The 18,888-nt window shown below is 39.6% G+C and overlaps 1 protein-coding gene and 1 long non-coding RNA gene across 2 annotated transcripts in view; one reads left to right on the forward strand and one right to left on the reverse strand.

The window, feature by feature from the left end:
• LOC106659602 (adenylate cyclase type 3) overlaps positions 1–17,965 on the forward strand; it is a 29,520-nt gene extending 11,555 nt beyond the window's left edge. The window contains exons 3-8 of the mRNA XM_014382214.1: positions 1,290–1,574; positions 9,515–9,840; positions 11,241–11,920; positions 14,690–14,995; positions 15,840–16,175; positions 16,258–17,965. Coding sequence (XP_014237700.1) covers positions 1,290–1,574; positions 9,515–9,840; positions 11,241–11,920; positions 14,690–14,995; positions 15,840–16,175; positions 16,258–16,440 — 2,116 coding nt within the window. The 3' untranslated portion in view covers positions 16,441–17,965. The remainder of the gene's footprint in view (positions 1–1,289; positions 1,575–9,514; positions 9,841–11,240; positions 11,921–14,689; positions 14,996–15,839; positions 16,176–16,257) is intronic.
• Positions 11,927–13,196, reverse strand: LOC106659605. Its single transcript, XR_001339565.1, has 3 exons — positions 12,953–13,196; positions 12,794–12,883; positions 11,927–12,671 (listed from the first exon to the last, which is right to left on the reverse strand). It is a non-coding gene; the product is annotated as an uncharacterized LOC106659605 (long non-coding RNA).
• Positions 17,966–18,888: the final 923 nt, after the last annotated feature.

Consider the following 18,888-nt stretch of genomic DNA (forward strand, 5'->3'; position numbering starts at 1 on the left):
AAATAAACATATAACCATATTTCGCTCAGCTTTAGCAACAAATGTTGCCACTAGTGTAACAAGGCTTGTAATATTTACGCGCGCATGGGGAAAAGTTTAGGATGAGAAATTCCTGACGCGAAGCTCGTTTCGCGCGCAAGCTCGATCAAAAGTATCGTATACACAATATGCCGAGAGATTTTCACGCATTCGAACGAATTATCGTCTCGCGTAGTAAGGGTGGGGGATACGAAAAGAAAAATAGAGCTCCTTAATCGAATCCATTATACACGACGCGTGAAACGGAGCTTTGTACATTATAATAGCTGCTGCTGCTGCTGCTGCTGCTTCGGTACGTATAATAATACGAGCTTGTGTAACGTATTGTATATCTAACACAAACGGATCGATCCAGCAGCAGCAGCAGCAGCAGAGGCGCGAGAGGCAGACAAAAATAGATCTTGACACTCTTCTCCGTATTTTTCTTCTCACCCTCGTTTTTTTTCTTATTTCTCTCTCAATAGAGAGAAAGAGAGAGAGAGAGAGAGAGAGAGAGAGAGAGAGAGAGAGAGAGAGATAAGACGTTGAACGATATGGGCTCGCGCGCGAGCGAGCGAGTTGTATCCCACTTACTCTCGATCCCCATTGTGTCGCTCGTTATTATCGTGATGGAGCAGCAAAGAGAACACGAGGGATTACGCGCGAGTCGTTGTTGTTTTTTTTTCTTCTTTCTTTAAACGAGATGCGTGCGTAAGCAGGTGCTGTGCTAGGTTCCCAGCTCGTTGATCAAAATTACGTGTGAGCTTTTTTTGCGAGCGAGCTTTTTTTCATTAAGAAGATTACTACTCGTTTCTCGAGGATGACCAAAAAACAAAAAAAAATAGGGTCGTTCATCATCGGCCGCGACTATAACGCGAATTTCCTCTCTTTCTCGCGCTGCAAATGGATCTCTTCGCGAACTCTCGAGTGAAAAAAAGCACATTATAATACGTATATAGCATGAAACGACTTCACGACGACTACGACGACGACGGGGGTGAAATTATGCGGCGTTTAAAGTGTGTTCCCCCTGGCGAGCGCGTCCGCCGCGCACACGATCCGATCGCGTCGATAGTCGTTTATATATACGGGGTGGCAATTTATAGATATCGATCCCTTTCTCGCGAGCTCGAGCTCATAGGCTTATGAAATTTTTTTTCCCCCCACATATATATAACTAGGCACGTGATATTTTAAGAATTCACGAGGTGATTATATACCTCGCGCGTAATTGTATTTATCAATTTTTTTTTTTTTTTTTGCGCCCGCAGATACGAGCAGCTGCGCATCAAGATCCTGGGCGACTGCTACTACTGCATCAGCGGCGCGCCCAAGGAGAGGGCCGATCACGCGGTACTGTGCATCCACATGGGTCTGTCGATGGTCGAGGCCATCAAGTACGTGCAGCAGACGACCAAGAGCCCGGTGGACATGCGCGTGGGCATACACACGGGGGCTGTGCTGGCCGGGGTGCTGGGCCAGCGCCAGTGGCAGTTCGACGTCTACAGCAAGGACGTGGAGCTGGCCAACAAGATGGAGAGCAGCGGCAGAGCCGGGTGAGTGTGCGATGACTGTGAATCGCTCGCGCGAGAAAAATCGAGTTCGAGTCCGCCGATGACTTTTTTCGAGGTGGTGGTGATGCACGGTGGCGAAGAATAAAATGCTTAGCTAAGAAAAACGTGACGCTCTCCGAAGTGTTGGGTAATAATGAAGGCCTCGAGAGAGAGAGAAAGCTCGAGTCTCGACCACAAACACACACACACATGAACACAATGTAGATCAAAGACACTTGGGAGAGTAGTAGATATATGTATACAAAGTAAGGGTGGCGAGCGACCAAATTGCCTCGGGATTCGGGGCGAAAGCTCGCACCTTTTTCATTTTATTTCTCGCTTCTCGTTCTTTTTATATACTCTATATAAAGGTTAAATTGTAATTGAAAATTTTTATGATTTACAATCGAGATACGTTAAAAATTGTTCGATTAAAAAGAAAGCTGTGTTATTGTGTTAAAAGTGCGTCGTGCAACTTGAGTGGGAGATACCCTGGTAGAAATTCTCAACGTTACAGTCTAATGTCAAAAAAAGTATAATTTCAAATTTTTTCAAATACGCGACAGTTAATTGACTTGTTTTTGTGATTATTCTTACATGAATATGTTGCAAACATTAAGCGAATTTTAGTGACCCAAAAATGATAATATAAGTGTTTTAAATCACTTGATCACTTTGCGCTACGAATAAGATTATAGTACTTCAAGTCTCCGACACTAGATGGCGAGTGTCATTTTATCTGTAAATCTGCAAGCGACAAAGCGAAGATGTGTGTATAACACATTTTACGCTTTTAACAAAAGTGAAACTGAGTTCGATGAACAATTTAAACATTCACCGCTAGATGGCGAGCATCATTATTTGTAAATCTGCAACTGACAGTGTGAAAATGCTTGTATAAGTTAGAGCTTAATTTCAATGGCTCTTTACCATCATTGAACTTAAAAGGTTTTATAACTAGCCTTAGAATATTGATCATTTGTGCCAAGGTTATAATATTCACCATGTCGCGAAATTTCACTTATCAAATTCGCATCGTAATTCATTACTGCTCTTAAGTTCATTCCTTAATTCGAATTTCGACAAAGAGACTCGTTGGCGGCACAGCTTTACCTTCAATTTGCAGGTAAAAATAAGAACTCGTCCCCCTTTTTCACGCAACAGTTGCTCCGAAATTTATGATTGTATTTTATAGTGCATCGGTCTAACAAACGATTCTTCAAAGTAGGATGTAGTTTAGGGCACTCCGTGCAGCTACTGTGTATACAGCTATTTCCGGGTCAGGAAGCATACAACAAGTACTCGCAATAGAATCGAGAGAAAATTGTATGTAGCCGTGTGTAATCTTTCAAATTGCTCATTTTCTTCGTATAAAAACTTGTAAATAACTTTACGGATATGTTTCAGTGTAGCATTTTAGGAAAATATTTCGTGGAGATAATAATTGTGCGGGTACACATCCTTAATTGATGTAATGTACTCGAGTTTGAGAAAAACAACACTTGGTTATACTTTGCTTTTACCCTAATGGCGATTTTATCGCACCCGTCCTCTAATGGACCGTACGTCTATTATAACTGAGACGAGTGAAACAAAAACTATCGATGAAAGAGTAAAGTTTCATCCTTCGAATCATCGACGATGACGGCTGACCAAATTTCGAAAATATTTTCACCCATATTACTTTTCGCTCAACTCGACTCTATAATAATTTACGTCCAAGCTCTGAAAGCTCAAAGATGTAAGCAAATTTCCAAAGCAATTAAAACGCAGTAAATTGAAAACCAGAACTACTTTAATTACAGTTTCGTTCGTAAGCTACATACCTATATATAAGTGCGCACCAAAGCGCGAAAATTAAAATCAAAGGAATGCAGAAGACGCTTTTTTTACGATTGGACTTTTTTTTCGTAATTTTGGTCGATTGCCACGGAGCGAAATTAACATTTTCGACCCAATGGAAATTAACGATTGTTCGATGCTAAAACGGGCAGTAGTCAAGTCCGGTCGAACGAAATTGTCACTCTCGGCTGAGCGAAGATTGACTATATCCTTAATGACAATTCGAGTGGTGTTAGAGTGGGCAAATTTTAATTCAACATTAAAGTAACTGAAAAAAATATTCGCACACGCAGTAATTCCTGCGTACATGCATAATATAAACCGCAATATATAGCGACGCCGGAAGACTGCCACATGCAAATAAACACACCCACGACACACAGCGTAAATAAAAGCCGCAAACGTTTGCCAAAACACATCTTAACAGGCTACGAACTACATAGCTCTCTCGTTTGATACAGTCGAGCTCGACGACGTCCTTATAGGGTTTGCCAGGTTGGTTGTGTATTGCATGCGGATATGGCACACACACAAACACACACACAAGCTGTCTTGATTTACTTTCCGCTCGAACGCGGAAGCAACTAGTTTGACGTATGTGTGCGCGTTCGTATCGAGCTATTTCGTTCCCCGTATAATACCGATTGTCGTTTTATCGCGTTCGAATGTATGTATATATCTAGGCGTTTATATTCTGCAAACGGCCGCGTGATTCGATAGAAATAATAGAAACGAGATTGACTTTGAGAGAGCTTTGCCGGGGGATTAAAAGTTACGAGCGTATACAGAGGCTGGGAAAAATAAATTCGTGCCATTAAAAAAATGTCCTTGCCGTGTGTGCACGAGTTTCTTTTTTTATCGTGCGTCACATTAATTTTTTACAAAAGCTACGTGAACGATTACGTTTCGCGATTCTCTCGATGCAGCTGCGTGTGGCATTTTCAAATGATATACAGTCTGGAAATATATGTGTAAACGTACATTGAAGCGAATTTTCTTTCACATGTTGTCACGAATTGGAGAACATTAGTACGTCTAGACTTTTTCGATACTCATTGGCTCCTCATTACTAAAACATCGTGATAGCTGACTAATAAAATAAAATTTCATCAAAATCCCACCAAAAAATTTAGATTCAAACAAATGAATATTCCAATTAAAAATTTTATGTTCAAGCTCCTGGTAGAAATGTTCAATGTTTTACAGCCATATGATGCAACACCTTATTTTTAATAATATACGCATATGAAAACATAAAATGAATTGAATTTGTAAGTTTATTGTTAAATATCGCCAATCGAAACAAAGGCGTTAGGCCAGTCAAATTAGCGAAAAAATAGGTGATTTTTGTCACGAAAAATAACAGCAAACGGGTTGTGCCATTCGTTTCTAGGGTTAATCAGGATGAAAAAAAACAAAAATGCCCCCTCGAGAAATTGTCCCATTTTGTTTAAACAATGATTATATGCAAAAAATTAGCGCATGTTTTCGTTTTTCATGAATAACTTTGAAACGAAGACAGGTACAGACATGCCCCCGGGAGATAAAATGTAGAGAATTTAATTACCTTTCATTTGAATTTTTATACGACCCGAGCGGATAAATATTTTCCGAGAAAAATGCGGAAAACCCATGAAAAACGTGGTTTTTGCCTCAAACTTCAAAAATTTATAACTCCCTTAGTTTTAACATTTAAGAGCTGAAATTTTGCAAGAATGTAGTGTTTATTATATACAATAACTGTGCGAAACCCGGATTCTGTGTGACTTATACTTTACCAATTATGGCAATTAACATTTTCACAAGCGATTTTGCGAATTTTAGTGTATCGAGTATAGAAGACGAACCGATGAAGTTATCGACTCGTTTTCAACGGATTTAGAAAGTTTAAATAATTATCTTCAAAACGTATATCTCATTTCTTTGATTACGATAAATTTACTATGCACAGTTATTGTATATAATAAACACTACATTCTTGCAAAATTTCAGCTCTTAAATGTTAAAACTAAGGGAGTTATGAATTTTTGAAGTTTGAGGCAAAAACCACGTTTTTCATGGGTTTTTCGCATTTTTCTCGGAAAATATTTATCCGATCGGGTCGTATAAAAATTCAAATTAAAGGTAATTAAATTCTCTACATTTTATCTCCCGGGGCATGTCTGTAGCTGTCTTCGTTTCAAAGTTATTTATGAAAAACGAAAACATGCGCTAAATTGTTGCATATAATCATTGTTTAAACAAAATGGGACAATTTCTCGAGGGGGCATTTTTGTTTTTTTTCATCCTTATTAACCCTAGAAACGAATGGCACAACCCGTTTGCTGTTATTTTTCATGTCATCAAAAAAACTAAATTGACTGGCCTACGTACATTGAGTTTATTTTCTCAAAACTGGGTTTGTCTTATATAATAATTATTTTTTTTGCCACTTGCGAATTTACAGATGACGGTACTCGCCATCTAATGGCGAAGAGTGTAAGTAATGTTATCGTATTTAAAGTGGTTGAGACAATGGTTATTTTTAAATCATTTAAAACGTGATCGATAATCTTCAAATCAACTCGCGCTATTATAATTTTAGACTTTGACAAGTTTACATTTTGAATTTTACAATTTGACATTTTGACAAGTTTTTATAAACATATACAGTTACTTTTGAATACCCGCGTGAGGGACGCCAAGCGGCGATTATAGAGTTGCCAACTGCTTGAAAATTAACGACCGATAATCTTCGCACATTTTGTTCTATTACTAATTAGTTAGTTCGATAAGGGGTACAAGGGGTTTAACATTCCAATCGAAAGGTAGTGACTGTTGTTTAATAAAAAAGTTATGGCGTAAAATGTATGAAATCATGGTGGCCTCCCATAACAGCCCATGTTAAAATTGCTATTTTCAACCCCGTCGTTCTCAAAAATTAATTCGTTAACCCATGCTGAAATTTCTACAGCATATCAAGGGCACTTTGAATGACATTTCTGCAAAGTTTCATAAACATCTGTTGTCGACCCATTTTACTGACTAGCCACCTTAAGAATTCTATTGAAATCAAAATACTAAAAATCTATGAAAATTAAATGAAAGTCCAAAAAAAAAAATTTCAATATAAAAGAGCGATTAATTATCTATTATATATCGATTGCACATGAAGGCATGATGATTTTTCAATTGAATTTTCCAATTTACACTGATAATATTTTAGCTGTTATATTCAGCGTTAGTTGTAAAGGATACTGAAAAAAATACCAAAATAAAATGCAAGCAAATTAATGAAAATTTTTTTTATTTATTTCAAATGTAACATTTATTGTTAAACAAACAAATTTTTAACCCAAAGCGTGTATCCATGTATTTTTTTTTCGAGACTCTACGAAGATGAACAAACCAATTGAGAACTTTTCTCCTCGGCCCTCAAGAAAATGTCACACAGCTCCCTGTTCGACAGTCCATCGACGATCCCTCCCGGGCACTCCGCGGAGACTTCTTGGAGGCCCAGCCTCCCGATCCATCGCCGGAAAAATCCTCTCGCCGCCGTCTCGCACAGACGCTGGGCACAGATGTCGCTCCAAACCAGCGTGCCTTGGCTCGCGTACCTTAAGTAGTCCGCGTACTCGAGCAGTTCCGCGGCATCCTCGACTGGGCACTGCACCAGATCGTACAGCGACAGATTCTTGGTCAACATCTCCTGTTTCGCCATGGTCAAGACGAACCCGTCTGTGCTGAGCAGACGATTTTTACTTTCGTCTTTCTCCATCTCGTATAATTCGTGGGTGGAGAACAGTTTGACGATTTGCAGGACGTCACTCTTGCTCGGCTGGTATCCTGCCTTCTCGAGATGCTCGATACAGGCCAGAGCTCCAGCGGCCAGTCTCAGCTTGATGAGACCCCAGATATAAGGCTCACGCCAGTTTAAAGTTGCGGCGAAATAGTCCTCGGTAGGAAAAACGAAGCTCGCGACGTCGGCCTGGCGCTTCAAGAGAAGACAGACTGCATTTGGCAAGAGATTCGCCACGGCATATTGAAGCGGTGTCCGGCCCTTCTCGTCTTTCGCGTCGATCTCCACCTTTTGCTCCATTTCATCGGTGACCTTTAGAAACACTCCCGCCAAGTCATCGTCGCTGTCTCTCGTGCAGATCAAGTGTAGAGGCGTCTGTCCATGCTGGTTGGCCGAGTTCGGATCGGCGCCGTTGCTCAGCAGTACTCGCACGAGCTCTCTGTTACAGACGTCGGTCGGCAGAATGTATTCCAAAGCTGTCCTGCCAAAATTGTCTCGGGCGTCCACCTCCACCTTCTTCTCCATGTGCTCGACGATCTTGAAGAATAACTTGGCCAACACGTGATAGTTCTTGCCTTCTTTCGCGCAGATGACGTGCAGAGGCGTCTGCCCGTGCTTATTGACCGAGTTCGGATCTGCCTTGCCCACCCTCAGCAGTAGCTCGGCTACCAGGTTGCGATCGTAGGTCAAAGCCAAGTGTAACCCGGTGTTACCCGTTTTTGGCTCGATGCAGTCGACGTCCAAGCCGTGATCGATGAATTTCTGGCAGACGTCGAACAGGCCCATCTCGCAGGCCAAGTGGAAGTGGGTACGGCCCGAGTCGTCGACGTAGTTCACGTCGAATCTGTCGATAATCTCGAACAGACTATTCATGGCGAGGGGACCATAGTATCTTATCCGAGCCGCTCGATGCACCCACGTGGTACGACGAGACGATGGTTTGTCGCTGTTTTCGTCGAGTTTCGACTCGTCCTTGTAGCCACTGCGAGCGACGAACTCAACGAACTTTGCTTTTTGATAATAGTTCGTCAGAAGCCAGTTCATTTCTTCGGCTCCGACGATGTTCTTGAGAATTGGAAGTTGGCCTATCCAATCGTTGAAGAGAGGCTCGATTTGGTTGAAAAAATAATGTCTCTCTTCTTCGACCTTCCAGTTAACTTTGTCTCGTAAGCTCTTTAATTGTTTGAAACAGTTGTGGTTGTCTACGGCCATTTTTCGTAACACTTACACACAAAAGCACAATAGTTTATAATTTTAAAGATTTGTTCTTCTTCACTAAAAACCACTCGATGAGATCAACGCGATCAACTCGTGTAGGCGTTCAACGTGTGGCGTCGTAAGTAATACTGACTCAAAATGCACTAAAATCTATATAGATGCTGTAAAGAGCACATGGTGGTAACTAAACTTTCTCTTTTTTCCGAAATGTAACCTGATGAGATTTGATATTCGTACATATGCACGCTGCTGCGTTGTGACGTGAACTCACGACAATTTAGAAAAAAAAAACACGAGGTTGTATAGGTGAGAGACATACAAGTATGCGTGTGCCATATGCGCCGTGACGATGAGACGCGGTGAAAGTACAGCTTAGAACAGGCCACTCGCGTATGTTGCACGCGCAGTGATACCGACAATAGTACACAGCTAGGCACAGGCAACGCCCCTTTTTCGCTGTGAGCTCTGGACTTTCTAATTGTATTTGAGTTGAGCGACATTCAGACTGCGCAAGTGTTTTTTCGAATTTAACTTCTGGTTCTAGAATTCAATTTATCTTCATATTTTCAAAGCTTGTTCCGATTTAATTTATTACTTTTATTAACAATTAATTTAATGTACTTTATCAATATTATATTGTTTATTAATTACTAGTTGATAACTAATAATTGAATGGTTAATTTTTTCAACAATCAAATGGATGCATATTGTTGCTCAACTTAAATACTAATTGACTATCTTATGTACATTTATATTAACTTTGTCACTTGTAGATTTACAGATGAAGTAGACTCGCCCTCTAGCGGCGAAGACTTTAATTGATATTATCGTAATGAAAGCGGTTGAAAACTGATGTAATTTAAAAAGTGTAAAATTTTTAACATAATGTTGACAGACACAACAATTTTTTTCAATTTCTGCCATACAAGTTTCACACGAGTCCAACGAAAAGTATAAACGATTTTTTTCTATCTCTCGCTACGTACCGCTCGACGAAGCAATCGAATACACTCGACAATGTACCAAGAGACTCGCGCGCATAATATCATCATCGCCACGCTCGCCTACTTATACGTGCTTATATTATTATCTGTGCACATTGCAGACGAGTGCACATCTCGAACGTCACTCTGGGCTTCCTGAAAGGCGAGTTCGAGGTCGAGCCGGCCTACGGCGAGACCCGCGAGGAGATACTGCAGAAGGCCGGCATCACGACGTACTTCATCGTCAAGGCGCTCAAGCCACTGGTGGAGATCGCCACGTCGACGGGCCAGCGCAAGTCCCTGGGCAGTCTGGCGTCGCTGGACGACGCCGTGCGCAGGGAGCAGGCGAGCTACTCGCAGCAGCGGGGCATCAGCAGCTCGGACGGCGCGACTCTGGACGACTCGGAGGACTTCAGGCAGCGGCTGAAGAAGGAGCTCGACAGCAGAGGTAATAATTGAATAAAATCTCGAGTAACGTAGTAGTAGTAGGTCGAGTATATATTATATCCGTTATAAATTGAGTTGTACGCATTGTTGTACTGTACACGCACTACTTGTGTTTAGCCCCCTCGAGTCATATACGTATACTACACACTCATTTACGAGCCTCTTAGTGCACTGAGTCGAGAGGCACACTTTGACCTCTCTCTTTGTGCACTACACAGCTGCATCCTAATAACTACGAGTGGCTACTCGCTTTGTGCCAGACAGTCAGACAGCAAAAAATTATATAGCCGTCTATGGATGGCCATCGGATGCGAAACATCTTTAAATTTAATTTACTCGATACATCAAAGTCTGAGCAAATTATCGATAAGATAGAAATACAAAAATTTGTGATCGAAATAAGTTGAAGATGATTTCCAAAAAAGAAAACTTCTGGTGATTTTATGTACAGAGAATTTTATATAATCTAACACACTATGAGGGAAACTTTTCTCTGGTTGAAATTTCTTTTGTGAAATCATCTTCAACTTCTCTCTGATTTGAATGCTTGTTTTTCAATGATATTGATATCTTACATTGATTTTTCAAATTTGCAGTTATTTAGATAGCTTTTTCCAAGTATTTCAAAATTTTTTATTTTTAAATTAATAAATATACAACAATTGAATACAATCGTTAAATTTATCCAGTCTATTTATTTAAAACAATAATCAATTCATTCGTGAAATGAAAAACAGTGCAGATACATTTCTACCCTCTCAAAAACAAATAATGACTCTTAAGTGATTCTTTCTATTTTACTGCAACAAATTCATTATTTTTTAAGGTGTAACACCACTCTAGGATTTTGTAAAAATGTCTAAATTCAGGAATTTTTGGCGGAGGCCATTCAGCTTGGGACTTTGAGGAAAAATAATACATGTTTTATTTAAAATAACAAAAATTTTTTTTATTGATTTTCTTCATAAAGTGGCAGAGATATCGTACAAAAATACTGTTTTTGTACTACCGTTCCTCAATTCCCATGGTACTTAGAACAAAAAACTGAATATCCTTCTAAAGTTAAAGACTTCCTCTATTGAGCCAAGTAGAATTTTAGCGCAAAAGTGAATATTGTGGTAATGGCATCTTTCCAACAAAAAATTCGATTTTTGTCAAAAAAGCTTAAAGTTTTTCTTGCCTATAAATATCAAAAATAAAATATCTGAAAATTATTCTAATCTAGAAAATCCTTGAGTGGTGTTACACCTTGATAAATTTACTGGATAATTCCAAGGATGTCCTCAACAATTGCGTTTTTTCAACCACGAGGGATGCAATGAAATATACCTCCCGACTTATTATTTTTCAAGCTCGTATCCTTAAAATCTCTTTTTTTCCCTCTGCTTCCTCTCGTTTCAGTGGGCGGTGGAGCCGAGCTCAAGGGCCACGCGTCCTGGCTCACTCTGGCCTTCCAGGACCCGGACCAGGAGCGCGGCTTCAACACCTCGGAGGAGGCCTTCTCGCCGCTCTCCCTGATCGGTGGCCCCCTCGTCATGGCCACGGCGGCGCCGCTCTGGCGTCTCCAGCCCTGGGGCCCGTTCACCTGGGGCGGCATCGGCGTCGTCGTGCTCTTCAGTCTCGTGCTCGCCGTGGCCACCTGTCTCGGTGGCTCGGTGCGCGCGCGCTGGCTGCGTCGCGTCCTCGCCCTCCTCATGATCTTCTCCATGAGCATCTTTCTGCTGCTCGACATGGCCAATTGCTCGCTGCACTCGGCGGAGCTGCCGAGGCCCGCGAACAACACCGGCGCCGCGGCCGGCTGGCAGCCGCGCTGCCCCTACTCGTCCTACTACTCGTACATCGGCGTGCTGGCCCTCATAGTGATGTCGATGCCGACCTACGTCGGCTATCTGGGCAAGGCCTTCCTCATGTTCTGCCTGGCTGGGGCCCAGTGCGCCGTCAACGTACTGTGGCTCGCGCCGAGTCTCGATCGCGAGGGTCTCGCCGTCGTGCAGTCCGGCCACGATTACTTCCAGCTCAAGTACTCGCTGTCGCTGATGCTGCTGCTGATCGCCCTGGCCCTAGTCATGGTGGCTCGATACGTGAGTTATACGTACACTTTATTCATTTATGTATTTTTTTTTTTTTTTCAAAGACCAACGACACTTTGAATGAAGCTCGTGGTGCGATGTGTGTTATAAAAAAAGATAATCAAGTATGTTTTACGGATAACCGATAGATAATAATGGACTCGATGTCGAAGCCGCGATATGATGTTTTATATAAATAAAGACCGGTTATTTATAAGTACTTTTACACAGAACGACGCTTCGTATTATGTAGACGTGCAAGACTGACGTCAAGTGCTGACCCCTCCCCACAATGTAGGACGTTTACCCGGTGCTTCTATTATCCATAATACTGTTGCTTCGTGCGATACATTACGCCCGCATACAAACCTTACGGTCGCCGGTAAAAACAATGTAATTGGTAGACACGGTTTTTTTTATTTTCGTATCAAAAATTGAGATAATCCGGTATAAGTTATGTTTAACAATAAATTAGTTATAATTGACGATCGTTTTTATATTCGAACCAATGGAATCTTCTTCGGAAATTTTTTCGCATAATAATCGTGGTACAGTATTGATGTATATATTTCTAAAAATATTAGAACAAAACATTGCGATTTAACTTATTGTGAGCATGATTTATATTTCTCTATTTGAATGCAATTATCCGAAAATGACAATCTAACAGCTGTTTCAAAAAATATTCAGACGAGTGAATACTCGCACTTTGAATATGATAATATGCTTTTGGACTTCAACACTAGATGGCCAGTACCTATATCTGTAAATCCGCAAGTGGCAAAGTAAACATAAATAAGTTAAAGCAAGTTAAAGCAAGTTTTAAAGCAAGTATAAGTTAAAGCAAGTATTCTAAAGTAACGCTTAACGTATTTTCTTACTCACTTTCTAATTTTATCAACATCAGTTACAATTTATGATTACCTGGAAAAAAGTATCATGTATTTGCCCTCTTTCTAGTCATCAGGCAGTTTCCTATAAAATTATTATATTTAACAGGATTACCGCAAAAAGTTTTATTTATAGCGACGTCCACATACGTACCTCGTTGAAATTTTTTTCGTCGAACTTTTTCTCAACATAAAAAGCCTATAATTTGTCTATTTACTTGTAACAAATTTTTCGATTTAACAAGAACCGCGGACACATTTTTTATAGCTTGGTTTATCTTTAAAATATGTTCCGTATTGTGCACAGGTTTTAGCGACGAAAATCAAAGCGACAAAAATTAAAAGTAAGAACTTCATCTTCGATTACTTTGAACTTTTTTGCGTTTAGAATCGATCTGTTTCAGTTGTACATGTTTCGCCATTATACGGTTGTGTTCGATTTTTAATTAAAAATTTTCTCCTCCTTATCAATAGATTTAATTGCAAGAATGAATCATAAATGTTGATTAGTCGCGACTTGGGCGTTAACTTAAAATGAATCATCAAATGAATTATAGTCACAAGTATTTTGCCATCGTAGGAAGCTTTAAAAAAGATGCGGTTTATGTAAAAAGAAATTCAAAATTAAAATAAAAAAACGTGTGTGGTAAGAATAAAAATTTGACGAGCATTTTAAATGTCCCAAAAATTTTAATTTAATTGTTGCATAAACTGTAAACCTGTTTAAAACTACTTTAATCATTCGCCTCTAGATGGCGAGTATCTGTATTTGTAAATCTGCAAGTGGTAAAAAATGTAAATAATTATATAAGTCAGGCATAATTATATACGAGCATGATCAAATGTTTCATTTTTGAAAGTATATATGACAAGTTTCAATAGCTCTTTAATATCTAAGAAACTTTTTCACTGTCCTTATCGTAAAATTATGAGCGTTTCCCCCTATTATTTTAATTTAATTTTCGAGAAATCGTTAAGTCGTCCAAACCGAGAGCCCAAAGATTTTTCTTCGACAGCTGTCACATAAACTCCTCGGCAATCGCAGAGAGAAAATTCGATATCAAACGTTTTCAATTTCAACGCTATCTCGTATTTATATTTTTCTTTCCTGCCTCTTAATAATTTCAAACTTTATTCGCGAAAGATAAAGCTAATTGGTTCTCGTTATCAAATCGCGAAAATTTTCAAGATGCGCCGCGCCGTCGCCACTACCGTCGCTGCTCTCGCATCGCACACGACCTAATTTCGCGCCCGCTCGGGCTATAAAGCCTATATAGCTTCTCCGAACTCATCAAGTTTGCATCTCCGGGCGTGAGAGAGGCGCGACGTCGCTCGGCGCGGCTCGAGGGATGGAGGGTAGATATAGAGATTTTAATTTAAACCGGATAAAAGGCGGAAGGGGGGCCAGTTTCCAAGGGGGCAAGATTTTCCTATTTACCGCGAGCTTTCGGTCTTTAAAAGCTTCTCGAGCCCGAATATCCTTCTTCCGTTGCATACACATATTTACATTAAAATGCTGGATGAATGGTTAAAAACGGACGAAAACTTCCTCGAAAGATGTGCGACGCCGATTACCGAGAGAGATGTAGAGTTTCTGGGATAAAACAGTTACACACAATGCGCGGATGAAAAAGTTTCCTCGCTGAGATAATGCACACTCCGAACTCGGCGCTTAAGTACCGATAGTTACAGTAAAATATTTCCCTCCCCAAAGAGCACATATAGAGCCACGTTTCATTGTGTGCCGAGGAGAAAGAAAGAAGAAGAAAAAAGTGCATCCGGTCGTATACGCGAATGCAGGTCAACACGACTAACCAATATCGACCCGATTTATTATACGTTCGAACGCGCGTACCTCGCCTAATGACATTTTTTCTTCTCTCTCTCTCAGGCGGAAAAGTCGCGGCGAGTGCTGTTTCTGCGTGCGCGCGAGGTCGAGGCGCAGCGCGAGCGCGCGGCCGACATGAAGAGGCGCAACGGCGCCCTCATCTACAACATCCTGCCGCCCCACGTGGCCTCGTACTTCCTGACGACGTCGCGCCACCACGACGACCTGTACAGCCAGAGCTACGCCGAGGTCGGCGTGCTCTTCGCCAGTATGCCCAACTTCGCCGACTTCTACAGCGAGGAGAGCATCAACAATCAGGGCCTGGAGTGTCTCAGGTTTCTCAACGAGGTCATATCGGACTTCGACGCGGTGAGTTTTCGTATGATATACATGTTTTAGAGTGGCGAAATTCATTTGTTAGTCACGGGTGTTACTCGCAAAAATACTTCGAACCAAAGGGCCTATTTTAAGAATGATTCATATTACCAAAAGCAATGAAATCAGCGAAAAATTGTTACTTATAAAAATGTCAAAGTTTGTCATAGATGTTACTATTGGTTTGCTATTTTTACTACGAGTTTTGAATGCGACATCTGTAGGTGAATTTTCAAATCTACCCATATTACTAAACTGCCTTGGATCCTCGCTCCGATCCCTCAAAAAATAACTGAAAAACTATATAGAAGAAGAAACTAGAAAGCTAAAAGTAGTTCTTTTATAATTAAAAAAAGTTTTCCAAAAATTCTACGAAAATTTGTACGCATTATTCAAGTGAATCTAGACCCCCAAAAGAAAAGTAACATTTACAAGATGATAATTCAACTTTGAGCTTCTGTAGCATCTGTAGAAATTGGCAAAATTTTTATCTTTTGACGAGTACTTATAAAGTTTGCAATTTAATTTTTCGTACATACCAACCCGCGTAAAAAAAGAATGTGCCAAAAGTAAAGTCAGCCTGAGCGAGATTTTTCCCAACTATTTTTAAATTACCTTAAAACCTCAAATGATCTTAATAAGTCGGTCGGATTGCCTTAGTTTTTGACCTGGTGCACTTTCTATTATACTCGAATGTAAAAAATATAAAATTAAAAAAAAATAAAAAAAAATCTCGCTCAAGCTCATAAGCCAAACTTTTGCCACATTTTTTCACGCGGTAATATTGACGAGGTTTGGCTCACACATTACATTACGCGAATCCGATTTACGTACGCAGATACTCGACCAGGACAAGTACAAGGACATCATCAAGATCAAGACGATCGGCTCGACGTACATGGCTGCCTCGGGCATCACCGAGTCGGCGAGCAGCAGCAAGGAGCCCCAGTGGCAGCACCTGGCCACCCTCGTCGACTTCGCCGTCGAGATGAAGAACGTCCTGTCGCACATCAACGAGCAGAGCTTCAATCACTTCGTCCTCAAGATGGGCATCAATCACGGGCCCGTCACGGCCGGGGTGATCGGGGCGCGCAAGCCCCACTACGACATCTGGGGCAACACCGTCAACGTCGCCTCGAGGATGGAGAGCACGGGCAAGGTCGGCTTTCTCCAGGTGAGTGGGGGTGGACGAGATATTTTTTTCTTTTTTTTTTTTTGCTCTAGAACCAAAAAATTTTTGCTTCAACCGAACACAGGTGACGGACGAAACGCGCATGATCCTCGAGAACTTCGGCTTTGGCTTCGAGCAGCGCGGCATGGTCTTCGTCAAGGGCAAGGGTCAGCTGCTCACCCACTACCTCATGACCAAAGACGGCGTGCAGCTCAAGCTCGACAGCGATCTGCCGATCATACCGACGCACCCAATCATCTATCAGTAAAAACGAACAAAAAAAAAAAAAACAAGAATAAAAAAGAATAAACGAACGACATCGAGAGATCGACGTTTTCGCACGCACACAGTGCGCACAAAGTGTAAACGGGGAGGTGTTAAAAAGGATATAAATTAAGAGCTTCGATCGCGAGCTAAAAATAAAAAGCGTCTATGTATACGCGCGAGCCACGATGGAAAAACGAGGGTTTAATCAATTTTCCTCCAGACTGGATAGTTTAATCCCGGTGTAGAGGGTGAATGAGCTTATTTAAAAAAAAAAAGAAAAAAGAGAGAGAGAGATCGTGAGTCAGGTATTAATGTTTTTTCTCTTTCTTTACCTTTGTTTTGTTGTCCTTTTTGAGTGTGAAACTTCTGTAATAAGTATAGCATAATTGCATAACGTGTAAAGAGTTGAATGGTTCAAATATAGGGTTATAGGAGCAATTTTTTCAATGTACGTACACGTGTAATAGCTACAAGCATGAAAAAACAAAAATTTACCACTTGATTGTTATTCATTTAGATTGAGTGTGTTGAACTACTAAGAGCGCGCATATGACAATATTATAAATATTATGGATTAAACAAAAAAAAATAATGATGTCGTCATGCGCAAATACAATATTATAGGCCTGTGCTGTTTTACTGCATAAATAATAATAATTAAACTCGAAAGAATTTCCATGATCGATGCCGGAATTTTGTCATTCATCGTAACAATATATATGATTTCTCCTCCGTCCAGGGAACCGTTACGTAAAACCAAAAAATTAATTATAATGTATAAATGCATAACGCATGATCATGTTTGAACATCTCGTGTTATAACTTCATTGTAAGCGTTATTTCTTGCGGCAGACGCACGCGTGTGTGAATGGCAACTTGAATCCATGTGAATAGAGAAAAAAAATCAGTTGTTTTTGTAGCTAAATTGCTTTACAATGTTAAAGAAATTTCATTTCTATGAAAATTTATCGATTGTTATTGATATGGAGGTTCAAATTGTCATGAAATCAGGCGATTGAAAAGTAATACGTAAGTTATTGAAGCACTATTATTTTGTGCGACAAGTTGCGTTAGTTGAATTGAAGGATTCCTTGCAGGATCAACATCAAATTGTAAATTAAGGTTTAATTCTACGAAAATTCGTTATAAAATAATCATGAAATCCAACCGTTGTGTATCATAAAGCTACTGATTGTGCTAATAACGATTCTCGACGAGAAACTGAGATTCGCTAATTCGACAATTTTTCCTATTAGAGTCTAAGAAATTGATGATGCTCGTTTTCCTTTAATTGATCGAGGCCTAACATTGGTCCACTTGGTACTATTTTTAAATTTTGGGTTAAATTAAATTATATGAGTTCATTTATATCTAGCTTCAAAAATGATAAAATAACTGTAGAAACGTGTCGCTAAAAGACAATCTAATAGTAATGAAAAATAATAGAGAATATTTTTCTATTCAATCAAAAGAGCTTTATGGTTTTGTTGATTTGAATTCTAGTCAAAAAAAAAAAAAAAAAAAAACACTGAATAGTTGCATTCCAATTTTTAAATCGATGTTAGAAACGAGTAAAATATGGTAAACGGTGTTTAACGGAAGCTCTCAATTTTTCTATGAAAAAGTAGGGTCGATCGATATTTTTATAATCATGAATAAGTAAATTTAGTTTTTTAGATTCATAGATTACTCAATGTAAAAGTAATTTTTCAATAAGAATATTATTACTCTCTTAGTTTTTACATTATTATTAAATAATCGTAATATTCTGAAATGATTTTGTTACCGTCTAGCATAATTTTTTCATTCATTAATTTTTTTTATTAATTAATCGTGTTAAAAGTTCTATAATGTTAATTTTCCATTCATCTTCTTAAATATCTCAGATTCGATTAATTTAAAATGATTAAGAAAGAAAACAATTATAGTACACAAGAAAATAAAGACTACTAATGTGAACAAAAGAGACCAAAGTGGTATACAGTATAGGCAGATTGTCACTAAAACATGTTGTAGCCTTAACTGATTAAAAATACATTTAGGCTAGACAAACTTTACATCCAAGATTTAGATAGAAACATCAACAACAAATAGATATAGACAAAAAATTTGAAGAAAAAAAAATTTGAAATCGATGGAAGATATAATAGGGAACAAAATACTACGAAATTGAGGAAACGGTCTGCGCGATGTCATAGTACAAAACTTGTAAAAAAAATGTCATTTAAACGTAATTTAGTAGTAACCGTAAAGAAAAAAAGCCAACTCGCAACATCGTAGTATTAACAAGGCATCGCTGATAGGGTCTGCAATGATGATTAAAATTATTATTATCATTTAATTTTCGAGCGGCTCAACGCGTCTCCGATACGCGCTAAGAATGTATAAGCGTTTCTATCATGATCGTCGTATATTACTGGAAAATGATCTAACTCTTAAATAATATAGA

This window comes from Trichogramma pretiosum, unplaced genomic scaffold (genome assembly GCF_000599845.2).
Source record: "Trichogramma pretiosum strain Unisexual culture from Peru unplaced genomic scaffold, Tpre_2.0 scaffold39, whole genome shotgun sequence".
Lineage (NCBI taxonomy): Eukaryota > Metazoa > Arthropoda > Insecta > Hymenoptera > Trichogrammatidae > Trichogramma > Trichogramma pretiosum.